This window comes from Conger conger, chromosome 17, assembly GCF_963514075.1.
Source record: "Conger conger chromosome 17, fConCon1.1, whole genome shotgun sequence".
Lineage (NCBI taxonomy): Eukaryota > Metazoa > Chordata > Actinopteri > Anguilliformes > Congridae > Conger > Conger conger.
Genome location: NC_083776.1, coordinates 22,854,609 through 22,875,851, shown reverse-complemented (window position 1 = coordinate 22,875,851; position 21,243 = coordinate 22,854,609). Strand labels below are relative to the sequence as shown.

The 21,243-nt window shown below is 43.0% G+C and overlaps 1 protein-coding gene across 4 annotated transcripts in view; it reads left to right on the top strand.

The window, feature by feature from the left end:
• Positions 1–21,243, top strand: part of LOC133116541 (rho GTPase-activating protein 6) — a 103,443-nt gene that overhangs the window by 49,248 nt on the left and 32,952 nt on the right. The window contains exon 1 of one of the 4 annotated variants that reach the window (XM_061226196.1): positions 379–744. The exons of the other annotated variants lie outside the window; for them this stretch is intronic. Coding sequence (XP_061082180.1) covers positions 682–744 — 63 coding nt within the window. The 5' untranslated portion in view covers positions 379–681. Of the gene's footprint in view, positions 1–378; positions 745–21,243 lie in introns of those variants that run through there. 4 annotated transcript variants of the gene reach the window in all.

Here is a 21,243-nt window from a genome sequence, read left to right as displayed (position 1 = left end):
TTTAACCTCTTTATTAACCATTGCCATTGTTCCCGTACCAGGAGGGCTTTCGCGTATAGTGCATGTTTTCCCTGCACGCTTTAAAAGAACTCGTCTCCACAAGATTGTCTCAGAAGGTACACTGTAACATACTTTTAGAAGAATGCAATAAATCACTACTTTTGAAAATCTTACCGGTTATTTTGATCCTCTTTAATGTGCTATTTAAACTTCCGCAAATGCACATTTTGCCACGGCTAAACACACGCATCGCGCGTCTGTCGCTTCATTCAAGTAGTATGTTTTAGTTACGTCGCAGATGTGCCGCGCTGTAGAAAGCCCCTGTGCGGCGCCCCGCCTCGCTTATCTCTCCGTTTCCTCCCTAGCAGCGGCGCGAGCTTCAGTATTTCTTGAAGTCCGTCCAGCAACACGCATCTGTCGCGAATTAACCACTCGCATCCAGCATCGGCTTTTGCAAGCGGTGGATAACTCCACTAATAACAGCCTTCGTCACTTCAGAAATGCTACTTTTTTTTGCTTCATTGGATGGACATGCTTTAGCACTTTCCATTGGCATTTGATATGTGTGTATGTGTGTGTGTGCGTATGAATGGCATGGCCACTAATATGGTTTGAGACTTTACGTTCTTACACGTTTGGTGGAGTTGTTTGAAATTTGCCCGTCAACCTCCGTGCAGTTCTATGCGGATACTCACTTTAACCATGGGAGACTCCGTATTCTTCGACAGACGTATTTCGTACCTTGTAAGTACAACTGAATTATATCATGTGAAATGCTAGATGAACGTATCAATGTTATATTATGTTCTCCTGTTACCAGTACACATTATATTTGGCTACAAAGAGTCTTCATTGCGTTTAGTGGTGTTTCAGAAAGTCTGTTAGTTAAATTGTAGCCTGTCTATAGCCTACACGAGGATATACTTTTTAATACATGCACGTCATTTGCAAAACCTATATCAGAAGAAATATAAGATGGCACTATAATGGATGTGTTGTGTTTTGTAAGACCCTAATTTTCTTGAATTTACTATTTTGTGTTTGTTTTTGTTTTTCCAACAAATGACACTTGCAGCAACGATCTTGCTGTTGTCTTGCTTGTGTTTTTCATTTTAATGAATCAAGTCGTAGGAAAGGGTTAAACGGGCTGCGGCTTGCGCTTTTGTAACTGTATCTAACAGTTAATTCTATAAATCCTATGTAATGATAATAATGATTATGTCAATGTCACATTACAGCGTGGAATTACCATGTGTTAAGATCGAGTTACTGACGATATCACAATAACAATAGCATTGATTAAAAAATATATTTTAATACATTAATGACACAGTCATAAATTGATGTGAATGTTGGTGGATATTATTTCAAGAGGATAGTTGAAAGACTCGATGTTGACTTTCAATGTTGTGCTTTAACAAGTCATAAGACTCTCATTGGCACATTACAGAATACAAGTTATTTTGTTCATCTTTAATCCATGGAGTTTGATCAACAACAAAGACAAAACAACGTAAAATTCTATAAAATTGCTGGTCACCATGGTTTCCTCAGTGCGACTGCTGGTCCTTGATAAGTGGTGTGTCCGTTGTGGCTACTGATGTCTGATGAGTGATATTTCACTGCGTGGCTACTGATCTCTGATAAGTGGTGCTTGCTTGCACTGTGGGAACTGATCTCGAATTTGTGGTGTGTCCACTTCCTCTGTAGGGTAGTCCAGCAGTGTTTTTGTAAAATCTGCGAAGAAAACTATATCTTGCATAACCTAAGATTACATGATGGTGATTAATTGCAGAGTAGATGCTCTGGGCATTGTGGTTTTCTAAAACGGCTTATCGGCTACATCCCAACACAGCTGTGCATGCTCCAAATGTCAGCCGACGCCTACAATTCGTATTTGTAAAGGAGAAGTTTGTTATGCAGACAACCGCTTGAAATCCAGCCTCAAGTTGAGACGTATAGACTTCAATTAATCAGCACAGCCGCGAGTTATTTCGTTTCTCCGTGCTCTTATTAAGTAGACATACCGATAGTCTAACCGCTAACCATAAACTAGTCTCCGGGCATAAAACGGCACAGGTGGCCCCCGGTTTGAACAGAGCCTCCAGAACTTCTCAAATGACATCATGGCTTGGTCCCGCTGTACCGTGCTGCCTTGGCTTGCAGATTGTTTGTCTGCTTTTGTGTAGGGGCGCCGGGCGGGGGCGTGCTTCCGTGCCGACCACGTCCTCAGGAGGGTTTTGCGAGTGAAGAAACTTTGCTCTCGCACGGTTTCCCCCTTTGTCCGGATTTTGTCATGTGCCCTGTTCTTATTAAATATATCACCGGAGGATGGGGTTTAATGAGTGCAGGGTTGTGTTTTTTTTCCGTGACAGGAGGAGACTATTGTTGAGGGTAGCCACCCCCCCTCAGTCACCCCCCTCTCTTGTGTCAATTAAAATAAAGTAGAACTGACTTTCCTGACAATTTATAACCATTACGGTCTTCTCTATTAACCTTTTGGAGAGTAGGTTTCTGGAATGTTTTGTTCAGAGTTCTAAATGTTCCAGAATTCCATTGCTGACCGGTTGTGATTGCTACATCAGCATTAGAGTGGTCAGGAAGAAGATTCTAATCACGTTTTTATGATCTTATGCCTTAAAGGTCTAAGACATGACCTCCCAACATCTCTCTGAGGGAACTGAGTTTTTAATCACTGGAATGCACTTTAGCAACTGTTTTGTGCTATTGTTGTTGACTGCACAGTTTGTTTAACCACAGATTGGGACTGGTCTTTTAAGAAAATGACTTCCATACCAGGATAAACCTGTAGACAAAGGTTTCTAAATGAAGTGCAGTAGATTTTTGGGTTTTGCATTTTGGATTGTGCCAGGTTGTCACTGTAGAGCCGCCTTACATTTGTTTACAATGAGCCAGAGGGCTTGATACTGGACACCAACGTGAAATGCGGGCAGATACGGGAACGTACTCAGAGATAAGGCCAGGAACAAGTGCTGTGAACTTTACTCTTAGCATGGGAAAATATTACTTGCTTTTCTCAGCTTTTTCTGGAGCAGCGTCTGGCTGCTGAGGGTCACAGTGAGCAGCGGTGGGAAAGGTGAGAGTGAGTGAGCGGTGGGTGCACACGCGTGTGTGAGACTCGTACAGACACCGAGATCCAGGGATCATTGCTGTGGGACACTATGGTCTACCAGGATGATTGTTATTAATTCATGTAAAATATCCAGTCTGCAGGGCCATTAACATGCACATGTAAAGGTAGCTGAATGGTAGAAAAGTGATTATGGTAGCTGCTCTTTTTTTGTGAAAGGATTTTTGGGAAACATGCAGGGATCTCTCTTTGTTATAGAATCCATTGTTTACTATCGATGTGCAGGCGAGACTCTCAGAACTGACCCTGTTAATGAACAAACCTGCCTACATCCTGAACTTGCTACAGTCTGTATGTTTGATGAACCCAAAAGTACATTTTTTATTTTTTTGATATTTTTTCAGCTTTATTGGACAGTATAGTATAGAGAGACAGGAAGAATGGGAGCGAGAGAGGGAAAGACATGCGACAAATGTCAGACGGTCGGATTCGAACCGCTGACGTCGCGGCTCACAATGAGCATGCGGTCAGTGCTCTACAGGCTGCACCACCGAGACACCCCCCAAAAGTACCTTTAACCCAAGTGTACATTTTCTTGTCTTTAAGTGATTGTCCGTTGAAAAAAAAGCCACAGCATTGAGAGGAAACTTGTGTGGAGAGATAAGAGGGTCAGGGGCAGTGTGGCCGTACTGATATTCACAGCCTTTTATGGACCAATTAAGAACCAGCCTGATACAGAAGGAAAGGGAAATAAATGAAAAAGTTATTTGAAATGGGGTCTGGTGCTTGAACCACCATCTCCCTATCTGTCAACATGGATATTTCAAAACGCATAAGGAGAAATTTTCATTTATGATATTTTTTCTTCGTCAGATTCTGATTTCAGATTTACAAGCTTCCTCTATTTTTCTTGCGATTGAATCCTTTTTATTTGTTTATTTCAGAGTCTACTGTCGCCAGCTAAGGGATTCATAAAGGGAATATTAAAGGGAATATTGCAATATGAAGTTTTTCTGAATGCTTCATTGCTTGTCAGTAAGACCAACTTGGCTCTTCTGTCTGAATTGAAAATATTTGGTGCCAACATTTTGTTTTCCATTTCTGAAATCTGTTATCAGGGCTGTTTGCTTTTGGTCTTCACCCAAACTCCTTCCTGTTATTGCTTCATTATGCAAATCACTGGCATCCTCCCCATAGCACAAAGCTGTGTTTGGGAGTGTGAGGTGTACAGTTACAGTCTGCGGAGAACACAGGCTGATCCCAGCCATTGTGTCTGACGGGGAGGGCCTGGCACCGCGTTCATATTCCCCATCCCAGTGATGTCACAGCGCTCTGCCCTTTCCAGTCACCAGATTTAGTTTCTATCAGTCGCATGATTTACGCTTATGGAAATATGAATGAAATGCAATGCACGCTCGACACAACGATGGAGCAGAAACTCAATCTGGCCGCGACACCCCAAACAAAGCAGAAACACAATATGGCCGCCACACAAAAAGGAAAGAAACGCAATATGGCTCCCGCGCAACACACTGTAGAAGCACAATGTAGGTGATGTAGAAACCAGAAACGATGTTGCTTAATACGGGATGTGGCTTTCTGCTTTTTATCACAGAAATGTTGAGTTGACTGAAGTTATATTTCTGGTTGCTGGCACATATATAGAACTCCTTCACAGTATGTTTATGGACTTGGTTTTAAAATAAAAAAATAATTGTAGGGCTCATGCCTTTGCATGGTCTACGAGCATAGCCTAAACTTACAATATGTTCATTGACATTATTTGTGAAGCTGTCTTCTCCCAAAGATGACTTCTGTGGTTTTGGATACAGCCTGTCTTTGTGTTATTCTGAATTAGGTTGTCAGTTTTATAAACACCTGGACCTGTTCTATGAGAGGAATATACCCTCAGGGAAAATGTTTGTCTTTCACAGGGCCACTGATCTGCTGTAGCTTGGTGAGCACAGCCAACTAATTGACCTGGTATTCCCTATTATAAATGTATTCTGAGATATAAATAAATATAAAAGGCATAAAGCATGTGCATGTTACACAATATGTAAACTATCAGTGAACTATGTTTTGGTGCACACCCCATAATTTCCCCTTTATTGAGTACAATGTAAGCGCTACATCTATGAAGATGCACTACAAAAATTCCGTAAAGATAATGTATTCTGGTGAAATTGCTGCAGGAAGGGAAAGTAAAGCTTTTTTTCCCCCTGTTAGATTCCAGCGGGGCTGCTGCTGTGACGTCTTGAGTGACCATGCCAAGGTTATGTCAGAAAGCTTTAAGTTCCTCCATGTCAAACAGCGAACTGTACTGCCATGTGGCAGACCTCAGCTGCCAGCAAAACACACTACCTCCCAGCACCTTCCACACATAACCTCACCGGATTAGAGGCCTTTTATGTAACTGGCTCTCTGGCAATTAGCCTCTGCTCCTGTTTAGCTACAGAAGTTTGGGGGCGGGGTAAGGGTCTGGTATTTTCTCCTCTGGACACGGACAGGTTGACCAGTGCATACTCCAGGGCAGGCATTCTAGCCCAGGTAGCCCAGGTGACAGAGACAATGGCTGTCTTTGATCTAATCTGCCTGAAAGCCTTTGTGAAGACCACCTTGTATGTGGGACTCAATAGGTGCGGGACTCGGAAGTTGCAGGACTAGAAAGTTGCCGGACTCGAAAGTTGCCGGAACAGAAAGTTGCAGGATTTGAAAATTGCGGGACTCATAGGTGTGAGCAACAAGCAGCAGGACGTACAAATCGCTCCAACTGCCTGGGGACCACACTGTCACTGTGGCAAGTGCCTGCTTGCCCTTGCGAGTGGCAGCGCCTCATATCCGTAAATCACCGCAGCAGGGCTGGTGATGTCACTGTCCAAACACAGCTAATGAAGGCCTTCCTGCCTCCGGGCAGCAGGCTGGGGCAGCAGAGCACCCCGAGTCCTCACAGGCTGCTCCTTTTGGGATCTGCGCCGACAAGCTCGGAATTCCTGCCGTCGCTGAGGACGAGATCCTCGGGGTTTGGCCTTTTAAAGGCAGCTCGTTAACCAGACGTGAAGTTTTACACACGGAGCAACTCCACACCTGCTTTCAACGGACAAAAATAGCCTGCGTAATAAATACATAGATATAGTGCCCTTGATTATTAAGGCTATTTGGATTTCACAGTGAAGGCATGGTTCAGTAAAAAAAAATGTAAAAGCCTTGCCAGTTTCTAGGCTTTCTATAAATATTTGAGTGAGGTAGACTATCGGTTGATTTTACTGGATTTGTTTAAATGTTGTTTTTAAATTGGTGAGGCAGACTGCCGTTCACTTTGGCCAAATGGGGAGTTGGTTTTGTTCTCTTTTCTTCTTGGTGGGTTATTTTGCCATCAAAATCAAAATCTTTTTTCCAGGGGTAAGTTTGTACATTTCTGTACTACTGCACACTTTATGAAAACAAGCAATTCTCCAAAGAGTCAGTGTCTGTGTTAGAAATAATACCTTCATAACACCTACAGTTAAGGCTATGAATGAATGAGTATTTTTTTTGTATGCCTGACAACACATATTACTAGAGATCTTGGCATATCCTCTTCTTAAGGGCATTCAATAACTGTATACACAAGAGGTCAAAGTTCACTCCAAAGGTATCATGTGTAGGTGCATTCCAAATGGAGTGCACTTGTGTTTGTTGGAATGTACTCACATTCCAACATAGTATGTTTGGTAGTGCACGACTATGCCGAATGCATACTTGGTGTTCTGGATCACGGCCCTCTAGTCTCCTGTTATCTCAGGGTTATCCTCCTGAGACTGCAGCTGTGCAAGCTGTTTACCTTTCCGTCAGTCTTATCTTCCTCTGTTTGGTTACGGAGGTGAAAAGCTTTTTTAAATGCAATTTATGGAGAAAATGTTTTTTCTTTACTTGCCGAATGTATCATTTTAATTGCTGTATCACTTTGGTGTTTGCATTCACAGCGCCACTATGTAAATTGCGTTTTCCGGTTGTGATTTGATGGGAGTATTGCTCGGTAATTAAAGTGAAGTGTTTTATTGATTTTTGAAAGTGTTTTGTTAAAGAGTTGCAGGGAGAAAAGTGTTTGTGCTTGCTGCAGTTTGGTTGTTGAAGTACACCTCTCTCGCTCTTTCTCTCTCTCAAATACACACACACACACACATACATATGCACACACACATCACATGCATTTATGCACTGGGTTACACGCAAATAATGCAATAGTGAATTGCGACAAGTGTGGGGTAACATTTTCATTTATTTTGAGAAATGTTTAGAGGTGCAATGTAGTGCTAATTCGATTTCATATAGAATATTATATTACATTTCTCTATGTTGTCTTTTATACTTAATGGAGTTTGAATGCAGTATTATATGGTTTGCATGTTTTGCCGATACAAAAATACAATTCTCTGAAATGACCTGTCAAGCTTACTTAAAACTGCAATTGCCCATAATGTTTTTTCCTTTCTCTTGCTGGTTACAACACAGAAAAACCACAACATTCTGTGAAAACGAGGCAATGGGAAAAAGAAAGTGAGAGATCACTCTCCATCTTGTGTGAAATATTGATGCTGCCATTCTGAATTAAACCGCTTAATATATCCAGAACAAGTATATGTACATGCCATGGAAGTTACAGCTACCAGCCTAAAATGGAGACTAGCTGGAACCAGCTGGATAGCGTCTGTAATTTGGTGATGGTCTGTTGTCTGTACCAAGCTGGTCTACCAGCTGGACATGGCCTTGCCTACATGGCTGCTGTCTCAAGCATCTTGTTGCCAGCTTGACCATCTCCAAACCAGCTTCAGACCAGCTGGACCGGCTTAAAACCATGCTGGAACCAACCTGGGATTTCCACCAGGGATATGAAACCCCACACTGTAACTAACTCTGTATGTCTTTGTGAAATAGAATGCAGATTAATCTATCCATTCATTTTTTATAGCTGTTCCCCAACTCCATTTCACAAATGACATCATTTCTGAGAAACAAGCTTCATTTGTGGAACACTATCTCTGGTGCCTTAATATAGTTTCTTTTATGTTTTTTTTTTGTCATGTATGGACTGTGGAAAAATGGACAGATTGTTCAGTTGTGATATTGGGGTGAAGCAGGTTTTTAGCATGTGTGTGATTGGGTTCCTCACAGGTCACACGTAGAAATGTTTGCAGTGTTTTTCTGTGGAGATTTATGAGGAGTATCTGAGAGGAGTGGGGGCCATCATTCAGTCTAACAGTGACCACAACATTCACTTCTGCTCAGCATATTATCATGATTCTAGCTGATAAAATAAAGCCTTTTTCCACAAGCCACAAGGTTGTATTCCCTGTACAAATGATTTGCATACTGTAGGTGAAAAAGGATGAATAGTTTTGGGGGCCCTGCCTGGTGCCTAGTTGTCTGTGCTCTGTGTTGTAGTGTGTTTACCACTGTATCCGATAGCAACTTCATTCCAGCTGGGTGATAAACCACAGTGAATGTAACCACTTAACCACAAGCACATTTTTCAGCAGGGAGAGAAATTAATGGTGGTGAAATAACCCTGATAAGATTTTAGGAGGTATTATGTGATAACAGTGGATTCTGTCCCCCCTGATTGTTTGTTCACAAAAAACGATGGAGCCATGTTGTTTCATCGTTTTGGTTCCTTTTTTGTGGTGTTGGAATGGTTGTTGAAAATCTGGAGCAGTTGCAAAATACTGTACTTGCAAATTTTATGACTGGCAAAGTAGAGCCGTTCACACTAAAGATGTCTTGGTTTCTGAACTAACAAGCACAGACGCAAGCTGTTATTTAAAACATTGCTCTTTCCCTCCCTCGTGTGAACACTACGCCCGACGGCCAGTATCCTCCACCGTGGTGGGCAGAGGAAAGCCTTCATCCACAGAGCTGAGTCACGGGCCTGAGCCAAGCTCAACACCAGATGAAACCCTGGATGGCTAGCGGTGACGGGGTGCGGATAGTTTGAGTAACGGCCAGGGTTCCCTCTGCGGCCCGTTTCATCAGCCCACAATGAAGAAGTCCAACAGCCAAGAAATGCCCCAAACCTGTACAAACACAAACATTCTCATTTAGTTTAGTGGTAACCAACTGTTGGATTTTCTTGTAATTTCCCAAAGTAAACAAACCGGACCAAAAGTGCGTGTGGAGAAAAATCTTTATTTGGTTATGATGGAATTCAACAGAATCTCTGTGTGTGTGAAGCTTTAACTCAGAGAACTGATGCCGTGATGACCTTTTATACAACCATGGAACAAATGGAAGCGGACAAGAGGTTAACAGTATTGCAAATGAACCCATGCTTCCTATGCAAATCAGATTCTTGGCCTTGAAGCTAATGTCGTTTAGCCACCTTTGTCTGCAGTGGATGCCAATTGCCCACTCCCAATTGAAGGCTGTCGTTTGCCTTAATCAATGCTCTCTGCCTCCAACTGTAGACGTGGCGCCAGAGGCGTGGAGTTTCCTTTTTACTATGATAATAATGTGGAACTTCCTTCGTAACAATGAATAAAAAGGCCATCAGGTTCAACAGTTCTCTGATCCTGAACCATGTCTGGTCAGAAGTAACTATAGACTATTAAATTAATGATGAAGTATAATTGCTACCTAATTTCAAACATAGTTTCAAGCTCAACAAAATCTCCCACACACATTTCAAATGTTGAGTAAGTTGTTCTTTAGGGTTACTGTTTAGGCTTAGGGTTAAAGTAAAAACCTACTGGACAGTAGATCTCCAGGAACATAATTGGTTACCCCTGGTTGAGGGAATGTGTGTTTACTGGGTTCAGATTTAAAGGTAAGGAGACAAAACAATACTATTGTATGAATTTACCCAGGTACCCAACACCTTTTGTCAGAAATGTATCAGTTCCGTTGGGTTTCTGGAGTTTTTTAGTATGTTACATAATATGTGTTATGAAATAACTGAGTTGTGAAATGATATCAGTAGGGGTTCACCATGCAGTGTTTTGATCTTCGCTTTATATCTAAGGTACATGATTAAGCGTTTAGAGCAAGTATGTTCTCGGAACAATCTAGGCATTTTTGTCATGTGGAGCATAAAGTTCATTGAATGGCTATATCACAAAGGCTTATGACATGTTCTTCTGTTCATAAGCCAAACACATGACACTTTCAATTCTGCAGAAAGCAAATGCGTAGGATTCATACAGAGCACTGTTTGAACAAGATGTCTGCATGCCGGCAAAAAGTCTTTGATTTTTTTCATAGACATTCGGATTTTTTTTATAGACACACCTGTTTTACATAAAGCTTTATATGGAGATTTATGGGCGCAGGAACAAATGCAGTTTGTTGGTCACAGTCCCAGGAAGTGTTGCCATGTACACTTAGGCATGGTAGCTACTCAAACTGCGTCAAGTAGTCCAGGTGTAGAATATTAATATGTCATTAAATGTAAACTTTATAAGTTGCCCTTGACACGGCTGCGGGAAAATAATAGTAAAATGATGTATAAAAAAAAGAATAAAATGAATTTTTAATGCACACATTCATGGCTGAATACTATATCTGAGTTGTGAGCATTGAAATGTAACAAAACCGAGGTGAGGGACCTCTCTTGGAAGCCAATATACACTCAGTGAGCACTTCATTAGGTATTTTTTAGTCTTATTTTTTTACTTATTGGTCTTCTGTTGCTGTAGCCTATCCATTTAAGAGATGTGTTGGGTGTTCAGAGATGCACTTCTGCATACCACCGTTGTAATGTGTGGTTATTTGTGTTTCTGTCTCCTTCCTGTCAGCTTTGACCAGACTGGCCCTACCCTGGCCTGTACTAGTGTAGCTTACTCAAGAGGCCTAGACCTAGAGTACTGTTACTGGGCTTTTGTGGAAAGTTGTCTTGGAGACCTAGAGTTCAAGTACTCTTACCAGACTTTTGTGGAAAGTTGTATTGGTGACCTAGAGTTTAAGTACTGTTACTGGGCTTCTGTGGAAAGTTGTCTTGGAGACCTAGCATTTGAGTACTGTCACCAGGATTTTGTGGAAAGTTGTATTGGTGATCTATAGTTTGAATATTGTTACCAGGATTTTGTGGAAAGTTGTCTTGGAGACCTAGAGTTTTAGTACTGTTACTGGGCTTTGTGGGGGAAACAGTATTTCCTGTCTGTCAGAAAGAGGCTGTGGGAACCTAGCCTTAACTCTGATCTGATACAGGCACAATCCCTGCCCTCCCTCGCCTTCATTTCTAAGAGTAATGCCTGCGTAGATCCAGCAGATCAACCCTGTCACTCATATCCAGCTCCTAACGCTTTCATTCTGATGCACTCAGCATGTTCACATTGCAGTCTTTCAGTTTCAGAGTTTCTGACCGAATCTCTAGTACAGAGCTCCTAACCTACTGAATGTAGCCTATGATTCAATTCAGTTGGCAGTTTATTTTCACTTGCATGAAGTCCGCACTGATAAATGGTCATATCTGGGCTATTATTATGTTACGTTTTCACCGAGTTGGCAGCTAATGAGTTTTTAAAGTTTCTGTGGGAAAAATGTCCAGCAGGCATAATTGCAGGCTGAGAAGTCGTGGGGAAAAGCGCTGAGAAAAAATATGATTGTTTTATATTTTCCAGATAACCTGATTTAAGGAACTACACAAAAAAGGGCATTCTATGGTATTTGGGAGGACGTTCCTGCTCTGTGGTCATGGAAGGGTATCTGCTCGTAGCAGCCTGTGGAGACTGGAGGCTTATGGGGTCTTATGGACGAGACCCCAGGGACATTTTGAAAGGTCCAAATGTTGGAGCACGAAGCAGGAGCCTGAACATAGAGCTGCTCTGCTCAAAATGGCCTGGAGTTGCCAGCAGGTCTCATATTGATCAAGCAGTAAACTGGCACTGGAACTTTTTCAATTGCAGATTTTATATATCGGAAAACATTCTGTTCTGCATTTTAAGCATAAGATGCCAAAAACCAAAGGGTCATGTCGAATGTTTGTTTGTGTGTTTTCAGATGGATGTGTGTGTGTGTGTTTTGTGGGGGTTTGTGTGGATTATTCTGTGGATGTACGTGTGGATGTTTGTGTGGGTGCGTGTGTATATTTGTGGGGGTTTGTGTGGATTTTTGTGTGGGTGTGTGTGTGGGGGTTTGTGTGGATGTACGTGTGTAAATTTGTGGGGGTTTGTGTGGATGTTTGTGTGGATGTGCATGTGTATGTTTGTGTGGATGTATGTGTATATTTGTGGGGGTTTGTGTGGATGTTTGTGTGTATGTTTGTGGGGGATTGTGTGGATGTCTGTGACTGCACTTTCAGAGAGGTCTCAGCATCATCCCTGTGTAATACTTGTTATATTAGAACTGGTGGGCGGAGGGGGGGGTACATTTCTTTTGATGTAAAAAAGGTCAATTTAGGGACAGGCATCGGAGATCAGCAGAAGCTACAAATGCTTTGATGCATTGCATTGGATAACTGTGCTGCAATTCTCTGTGTGAACTGGATCCGTCCGAAAATTAAATAAATAATATCAGGCCTTTGTGGTGGAGCTGTATTTGGAGCAGGCAGGGTGTGGTGCGGATGCATCTCGGATGGCGCTGTGTACCAGCTGCAGAAAAAGCTTGTGAAAAATGGAGCAATCTCGGTCCTGGCTCATTGGTCCAGAACATTCTTATCTTCGGTTTTAAGTTACAGTGGAAATGAAGCGAGGAGCAGTGGCCATGGTCTGCCAGGCATTTGGGCTCGGAACACTTCCAAACCCCTGGCTGGCACAATCCGCACCCTGGCATCTTCATTCCCGTGAGACAATTGGAGCACCAGCATAAATTAAGCACAGATCCGCAGTGGCCAGAGCGTTCCGGCTTTCCCTTCACATCCATAGTGGCGTATGCTAACGGCCCATCGTCTCCGTGAAGAAACGCCAGGTTTGTCTGGTTATGCTGACATCTGGCTGGCATATTCCGCTTTCAAAGGCCATCCTTTGTCAATGCCTGCTCTGTTCCCTCCCGCTTGTTACAATGCCTGTATTTAATGCCTCGGGAGCTTTAAACCGAGCCGGCTGATTGGCTGAAAGGATAACTAGCCCTGGTGTTGATTTCTTCAGCCAGCGGTGTGTGTTAAGAGTTTACCGGCTGGCACACCAGGGGATTACGAACGCATTCTTTGGCTGCAGAGAGCTTGGCTGAAGTGTGTGTGTGTGTGTGTGTGTGTGTGTGGGGGGGGGGGGGTCTAAGGGGTTGAGGGAAACAGGAATCCCCAACCCCCTCCATCACTGGTAAGGCAAAGATGCCTAATAATGTGCCACAGAGCTGATTCAACTTAACCCTTCTCTCTGGTTGAAGGTGTGTTAGTTAGTGAATCAGTGGGTGTAGTGATCGGTTGGAATGAAAACCTGCATACTCTCGGCCCTCCATGGCACATTATCAGGCATCCCTGGATTAAGGGGTGAGTGTGCACCGGTTACAGAGACTGAGCCAGAGACGCCCCTTATTCCACGCATTGATGAGCTGAGTCTGGAGAACTGCTTTTCCATTCCATTCCATTAAGAGCATGAGAATGTAGCAGTCCTACAGAACAGGATATATGGTGAAGTAAATTGCTCAAGGGTGCAACGGCAGTGCCCTACTACCTTTAAATAAAACCTGCAAAGCCAGTTCCTTAAGCCTTATACTACAGCACAGCCATAAATGGCTTGCTGCTGTACATCTTCTGTATTGCAAACGGAAGTGGTGCAGTTCTTAAACATCTGAACAGGAAGTTCTAATTGAGGAGTTGCTGTGAGATAACGGTCCGGGATGTGGTCTATTGGTGCTGTAGGCTGTCCTCTGCAGGGGACCTAACACCAGCAGTGACTCTGCACTTCAGCTGGCAAAATTAGCTGGTCTAAGTTTCGGGGCCAGTTTCACAGGTGCAGATAGAGCTTAGTCTTGAGCTTAGGACCCAGACTAAACTGAGTATATAAAGAAGCTCCATTCAAATTTCTATTTAGTCTATAAATATGGTTAATCTTACCTTGTTGCTTTGATACTGTTGTTTTTAGAAGTGATATTTATTTACCCCGTTTGTAAATCTTAAAATGAGTCAAAATCTCTTTGGCACCTAATTTTGTATTGTTTTGCAAAAAACATTTTAAGTCTTATTTATAAGACTAAAGTACTGATTTAAGATTGACTTGTATAAAGTGACAATTAATTTATGTTGAAAACTGTGGAGTGAGGCCGCAGACATAGTCTTCTGTTTCCTTTGGTTGGGTGGTAAACTCTTAGTGGTGAACCATGGTGAACCATGAGGTTATTTCTCGTGAGAAACATACACATCCCCCCCAAACAGGCAGGCCTCTTTATGATTGGTGCTGTCGAAAGGTGCCTTTTCTGCTGCCACAGAACCGGCTTTTTACTCTGCAGACCAATTAGCACCACCCCACAGGATGGGAACCTGAGTGAAACTGCGCCGCAGCACCTCCCTAGGGAGGTTCCTTCCTCCGGAGGACGATTAAACGATTACATCACGTAGCGGTTAAAGAACATTGCCGGCCGATTACAAATCCGAACCGACGGGGTGTGGTGAGGTGGGAGGACCCGGGTGGAAGTTACCACACTGCGGCCGAAACAAAGCCTCGGCCCCGTAAGCCTGATAATGAGTCTGTGAGCCCGCTCGGAGCCCAGCTCGGACCGCGGCTCAGACTGCAGCGGATCAAAGTGAGGATGATCCTGTCAGGGCTCATTTAAGGGACGGACGCTCCCAGGTCAGGGATTTCAGATCAGGTTATCCCTGTGCTTTTAAACAGCCCATGTTCCTGCTTTTCCAGGGACGGATTGGGAGCGTTCTACTAGAGGAAGGGAGGTTGCCCTTAGACTGATCATTCCTCTAATGCCATAACTAGTAGTAAACTGGTGTTGTCGCCATGGCAACCTTTCTGTCTTCTGAACTCTGAAATTGGTGGCTTATGAGCTCCTTGCCTGACCCACAACACGGTTGGAAACTGAATTTGGCCCGTTGTCACACATGATTGCTTTTTCCTTCATACAAACCCCTCACTCAGTGCTACACAGCATGGGTGTCCAATTATAAAATACCTGGCAGTATATAGTATATAGGCCTAAAATAGACGTATCTTAATCACCAAGTCCCCGGTGAAAATGAGCATTGATTCATCTCTCAAACTGAAACGCACTGTCTTTATGATGATTAAACTAAATCAAATTGTCTTATCTTTTAAATACTCTTTTGTAATGTGATCAAAAATGAAACTTTTCACGAGATACAATTAAGAGAAAGATGACTGCCTGCTGTGCTAATTAGCATGCTTGTTAATGACCAATGAATGAGTTGAGACAATGTTGTCACACACAGACTCTGGGTGATTTGGTAATTTCGGTTTCCACCATCATTTATATTTCAGAGAGATCGAGTTCTGAAACAAATAAACAAACAGATGAAAATCTTCACTGCTCACCCTCACGGGATCCTGGCAAAAAATAGAAATAACACAGATTAAATGACCCAAAACATTACAAGTAATGTTATTTGGTTCTTTTGTGCCTCACTCTCTCGGCATGGGAATTCCATTCTCAGAAACATAGGCCGCGTCCAAAACTAGACTGCTCTATACAGGTTGTGTAGAGCTTGTGTCTACTTGATAGCAGGCAAGTGCGCTGTTTTGGACGCGGCCACACTGTGAAATAAAGAACACTTTAAAGCGTGGGCTGATTGCGCACACTTAACCAGGCCACGTGGTCCCAGAGCACTCTGAATTCCTCAGCCAGGCCGAGCCCTGCTGCTGATACATTATCATCAGAGCCCTGATTCATGTGAAGGTCTGAGCTCGTAAAAGCTCCCAGTGCTGTTTACTGCGCCCTCCTCACTGCTCTCCCCCTGACGCTGCTGCCAACACAGGCCTACTTATGCGCTGTGAAAATCTCTACAGTCTTTTATTTACACTTCAAATTGTATTTCTATTAATATTTTGCAAAGTAAGGCGCAAATATTGGCAATAGATTAAGACAATTTCACCTGTCAATAACAGCAAACAATAAAAAATGACTTTTCTTCAGCGAAAAGTAGAAAATTAAGTAAATGGCATTTATATAGCGCAATACAAAGTGCTGTACAATTGCTGCTTCTCATTCACCCATTCTCCCATTGACACACCGTCACACAGCAATGGCTGCCTTGCCAGGTGCCGACCAGCTCGTCAGGAGCAATTGGGGGGGTTAGGTGTCTTGCTCAGGGACACTTTGACACACCCAGGGAGGGATGGAATGGACAACCCTCCCGACTGCTGGACAACTGCTCTTCAGTCTCATTGCAAGACGATAACACTCAAGCCCAACTTTCTATTATTTTCAGTACCCAAATTAATTTTCACCCATTCCTATAAATGACCAGGAGTGCATGAATAAAATAAATACAACCAATCAAGCCTTAATCTTAGGGAAGTAGTCAAATGTATCCAGTTTTGTATGACTTTTTGCACGTTTTGTACCAGAAGGATGCTTCCTCCTGCCAGTGTCTATTTTAGTGAGTCTCGACACACAGAGCACAGGATGTGCATGAGTCACAGAAACACATGGCCGTTAGTGAGCCTGCTGCGCATGTGACCGGCAGATAGGCCAGAGTTTGATGCAAGCCTTTGTGTTTGCCTCAGTTTTTCCTTTATTTTGCGCTCTCCACCCATATTTTTTCTAATTTCCCTTCGATGCTGTTGACCCACATGCACTGCAGTTAAGTTATGATGACTTTGTGGCTGTGATATAAAAAGAGTCCTGTGGCTCTCTGTGCACTGAGGTTCGCCTCAGCCCTTATAACTGGTTCACGTCATGTTGTAAAATAAATGCTGGATTAAGCTGTGCGTTCTCCTTTATATCAGGCAGGTCGTGAATTTCACTGCACTTTGGTTGTAGACTGTAACCCCCGCGTCCACTTCAGTTACAGAACATCCACAGAGCGCAACTTGTAAAAGCCTTATTTATCTTGTGGTACTGACAGGCATCAAGCGTGGACTCTCTTGAGACGCTCTGAGACGCTCTGAAATCACCTACAGATGTTAAATCTGGGAATGTTCCAGCTCCACCTGGGTAATCTATTAACTGGCGGCTGCAGCCGTGCCCCCTTCATCTGGGAACATGTGCTGTTGGCTGAGCCGGGGGAACCGGGGGGAACCGGGGGAACCGGGTGTGGTAGGGGCTCTCTCCGCTCTTCTAACAGGCCGGGCTCTCCTCTCGAAGCAGACCTTGACTGGGGAGGCAGACCTGTACTCACTGTTGACGTCTGTGGGGCCCCTCATTTGTATAAAATTACTCTGTGGCTGAAGGCAAAGTTCAGTGAATCTGATGCAATCCGATTCTAGCCACCTGCTTCCGGGCTGAAAGTTTGAAAGTGAGTTCTGCGGCGTTTATGTGCAGTCCATTTAGGCCAGCAGTTGCATTTGAGATCCACCAACACAACAAAAAATATTTTTGATGTGCATGCACACAGACACACAGATATGTACTGTACATGTATAGAAGTACTCATTTAGAAATATAATGTTGCTTAAAAAGGACTGCAAGAACACCACACCTGGTCACACATCCATAGCTTTTGCCACAAAGCAGTGCTGCAGTTTCTCTGGTTTTGGTGTCTGGCTGTCTCGGTCATACAGGCTTATAGATGTTATGTCTTCTGTGCATGTTAACAACTTGAGTTGAGATCATGTGTACATTTTCATTGAAAAAAAACTATTTGAAACCAAACAAATTTCTCAATCATCTGCACCTACATGGTACATCAGAAGGTGATTGGCTCAAGTTGGAGTTGTATAATGTATCTAAAAGTCCTCTTAAAGTAGTAGTATGCTTAAAAAATAGAAATATTGCAGTCTTCTCGTGTTTTCTGGGAGGTGAAATGCAGATCTTTCACGCAGACACACACACACACACACACACAGAGACACACACACACACCCACAGAGACTCGCACACATACACACACACACACACACACACACACACACACACAGACGCACACACACACACACAGACGCACACACACACACACACACACACACACACACACACACACACGCACAACCCAGAGCACGGGGGATGCTGTCACACTGAGCATAGGTGAGCAGACACTGAGAGTAGGAGGTTAAGTCTTTGGGCTCGAGTGCTCCCTTAAACATCCTGACTTTAAGGAATGTGAATGTATAACGGGAAGCTGAATCGGAGCGTTATTATTCTGGAAGCACATGTTCAGCCTTTTCTCAGATACTCGTATATTTTTTAATTCATACTCATCTGGGACACATCTGTCCATGTCCCATTCAACTGTTCTTCTAGAACATTCAGTTTCATAGCTATAGGCCTACGGTGCGCAAACTGTACGTTTATTTCTTTATGAACACGGTTGCACTGTCACATGTGGTCGAACTGTGAAGTGTATGAATAGCGGTTGAAGAGAATATGGACAGTTTGCTCCTTGCGTAATTGTTTGGCAGATGGAAAACGTTGAGCTCCCTGCCCTGTGCCGAACATTACCTCATACCAAAGCAGGGGGACATGAAATGGAAAGCAGGTTTGCGATAGGTTCCGGAAGTGGTTGTCATAGCAGCCAGAACATTGCACGGCTGAGTCTGTTTTGTGTAACACAACATCTCCTCTCGGCTCGTGGTGCGAACAGGCGAGCGGACTTGTCGGCCTTCTTAAGTTCTACAACTCCAGAGATACGCGTCTGCACATGTTAAAATGTACCGTTATTCATAAAGCGTCTGTGTATGAAATGATGGGAGCCGCAATGTGCAGGGCTGTGAGCTGGGTTTAAAATAAGCCGGGAGTGGGGGTGAGAGAAAGAATAGGGGGGGTGGGGGGACTGCGATTGTGACTGATGGCGGGGGGGGGGGTTGGTGGGAGGGGTGAGATGGATTTGGGAGCAAGGGAAGGAAGTGTGAGATTGTTATCGCGGACGGGGGCGGGTGGGTTCGGGGGGATTACGGTCTGCACTGTAGCTGGCAGAATAGATATAAAACACTGGATGTTGATTTCTGCCCCCACACACTTTACCCCCACTGACCGCGTGTCCCTGACAATAATCTCGTTAACCTCTACTTTCTTCATTGTTGTACATTTCCCTTCATAAGCTTCACTGTTTCACAACAAAAGTCACTTTTGCATGTTTATATTGACGAGTGTCACTGAGTTACAGTATGTGATACGTTTGTCAGTGATTTACACATGCAAGTCATGAATATGAATGTGTTCCATTGATGTCTGTGCAGAAATCAACCACATAATAGAGCAGCAAATGTATCCTTTCAGTCCCTGGCTGAGAGTGACCAAAATCTAAAATGTGGAAAGCACATTTCACAAAATGAGTCACACCATGCTTCTGGCTTAGAGGAAGCCTAGGGCAACAGTAGTAAGTCAAGTTTCACAAACACATTTTGGGCTGGGGGTGACCATTCAAACGTACAGAAATTAGTGTGTAAAAAAGGATGTAAAACCTGTATTTACATGCAAAATGAGCAAAGTTAAAGATGAATGTTGATTGAATGCATGTCATTAAGTCACATCCTACAGAATATGCCAAAGGGACATTCTTTGTGACTCATTCTGGCACGTTACGAGAGGCAGCACTTTGGGGAACATTTACGCAGTTTGAATTATTCAATATTTTCTTCTTCGCTGTCTGTTGATGACTGAACATGATTCTTCATTGCGGGGTTATTTTTAAATGAGATGGCACTGGGTTGACCCTGGTTAGACGATCTGAACAGGAAATTTGAAATTTGAGGTTTCCAGAACCAGACTGCTACAGTTTATCTGTGTTGTTGTTCAGGCCAGCCTGAGAGCTGCAGCAGGTCGCCTGTGTTTAGTTTTCTGAAAGAGGAGATGCTTGCATGACTGTGCAGAATTGCCCTATTCCATTGCTGACATTAATGCACTCATCTCCCAGGTTATTGGAATAACCCAGCCAGCAGGTTATAGCCCCTGAAAAGGAATTTGCAAACACCATTCTTTTATCCCCCCCCCCACACACACACTGCATTTTACATTTAGTTGCTGGCTGTCACTAAATATTTGCATTAAAAAGCTGGTGTTCTGGTCTACTTGATAAGGTGGTCTCTGAGTCTGGACGCATGTATTTGTGAAAATAAGTGAGCAGATCTGTAATGAGAAGACCAGGTGACTGATCCGGGCAGAACTGCAGCTGCTGGGGGCCGGAGGGCCTGGGGAAGCTGGTCCTAAAGCCTCCAGTTTCAGCACTGCAGAAACAGTCTGTCTCAACAAGTGTTTCTGTCTTGTAATGAGGCTTTTTCTCTCAAGTAGAAAATATTAACTTGCTTTAAGCTACTGTTTGCTGTAAGTGACATTCTCTTACCCCATTGGCAAATTTTGACTTATTTTTTTATTGAATTATTCATGCTGCTTTACCTCATTGGTAGTATTGTTTGTTGTATTTAGCAATAAATGATTAAATGATAAATAATGATTTTAAGTCTAAATGCAAGACTAAACTTGTTAAGATTGACTTAAGTTTTGCTTTTGGCATTGAGAGTGTCGGCGTGTATAATATTAACGTGGTGGTGAAGAATATGTGATTGGGCAAGGAGGGAGTCTGTGCTACAAACAGGTTTAATGGGAGCTGTTGCAGGAATCATACGGGCACAGGTCACTGTGAAGCATCCCATGTGACAGCTCAAGCACTCTTCTCTCTGATTGGATGATGATAAACATTTTTTATTCATAATCATAATGGCTATATGAAAAACTCCAGTTAGTTTCTTGATGTATCTACAGTGATAGCCCATTTAGCACCTTGCTTTTGGGCTTGTTGCCATGACGATTCCGAAAATAGGAAACCATCATTGTTCCTCAGAGCAAACATGCATGCAGAACCATTGTGTGATTGCTTTGAGAAAAACACTTAAGAAGACTAATAATTACTTTCTTGGGTAGCAATTAATGTAAATTGCCTCAGGCAATATACTGTACATGTATGTTTAAAACATAGTTTTAGGGTTCTAGAAGCATTAGATATAATTATGTATACTGTACATTATACAGAACAGTAAATACTGTAAATATGCTATACGGTTGCATACACAATAGTGTATTATGTTGCCTTTAATGCTTTGTGTCTTTAAAGATGCAAGACAAGTGTGACACACATCATTGACAGACACACATGCAGTATGTGAAGTTTCACACTGCAAAGA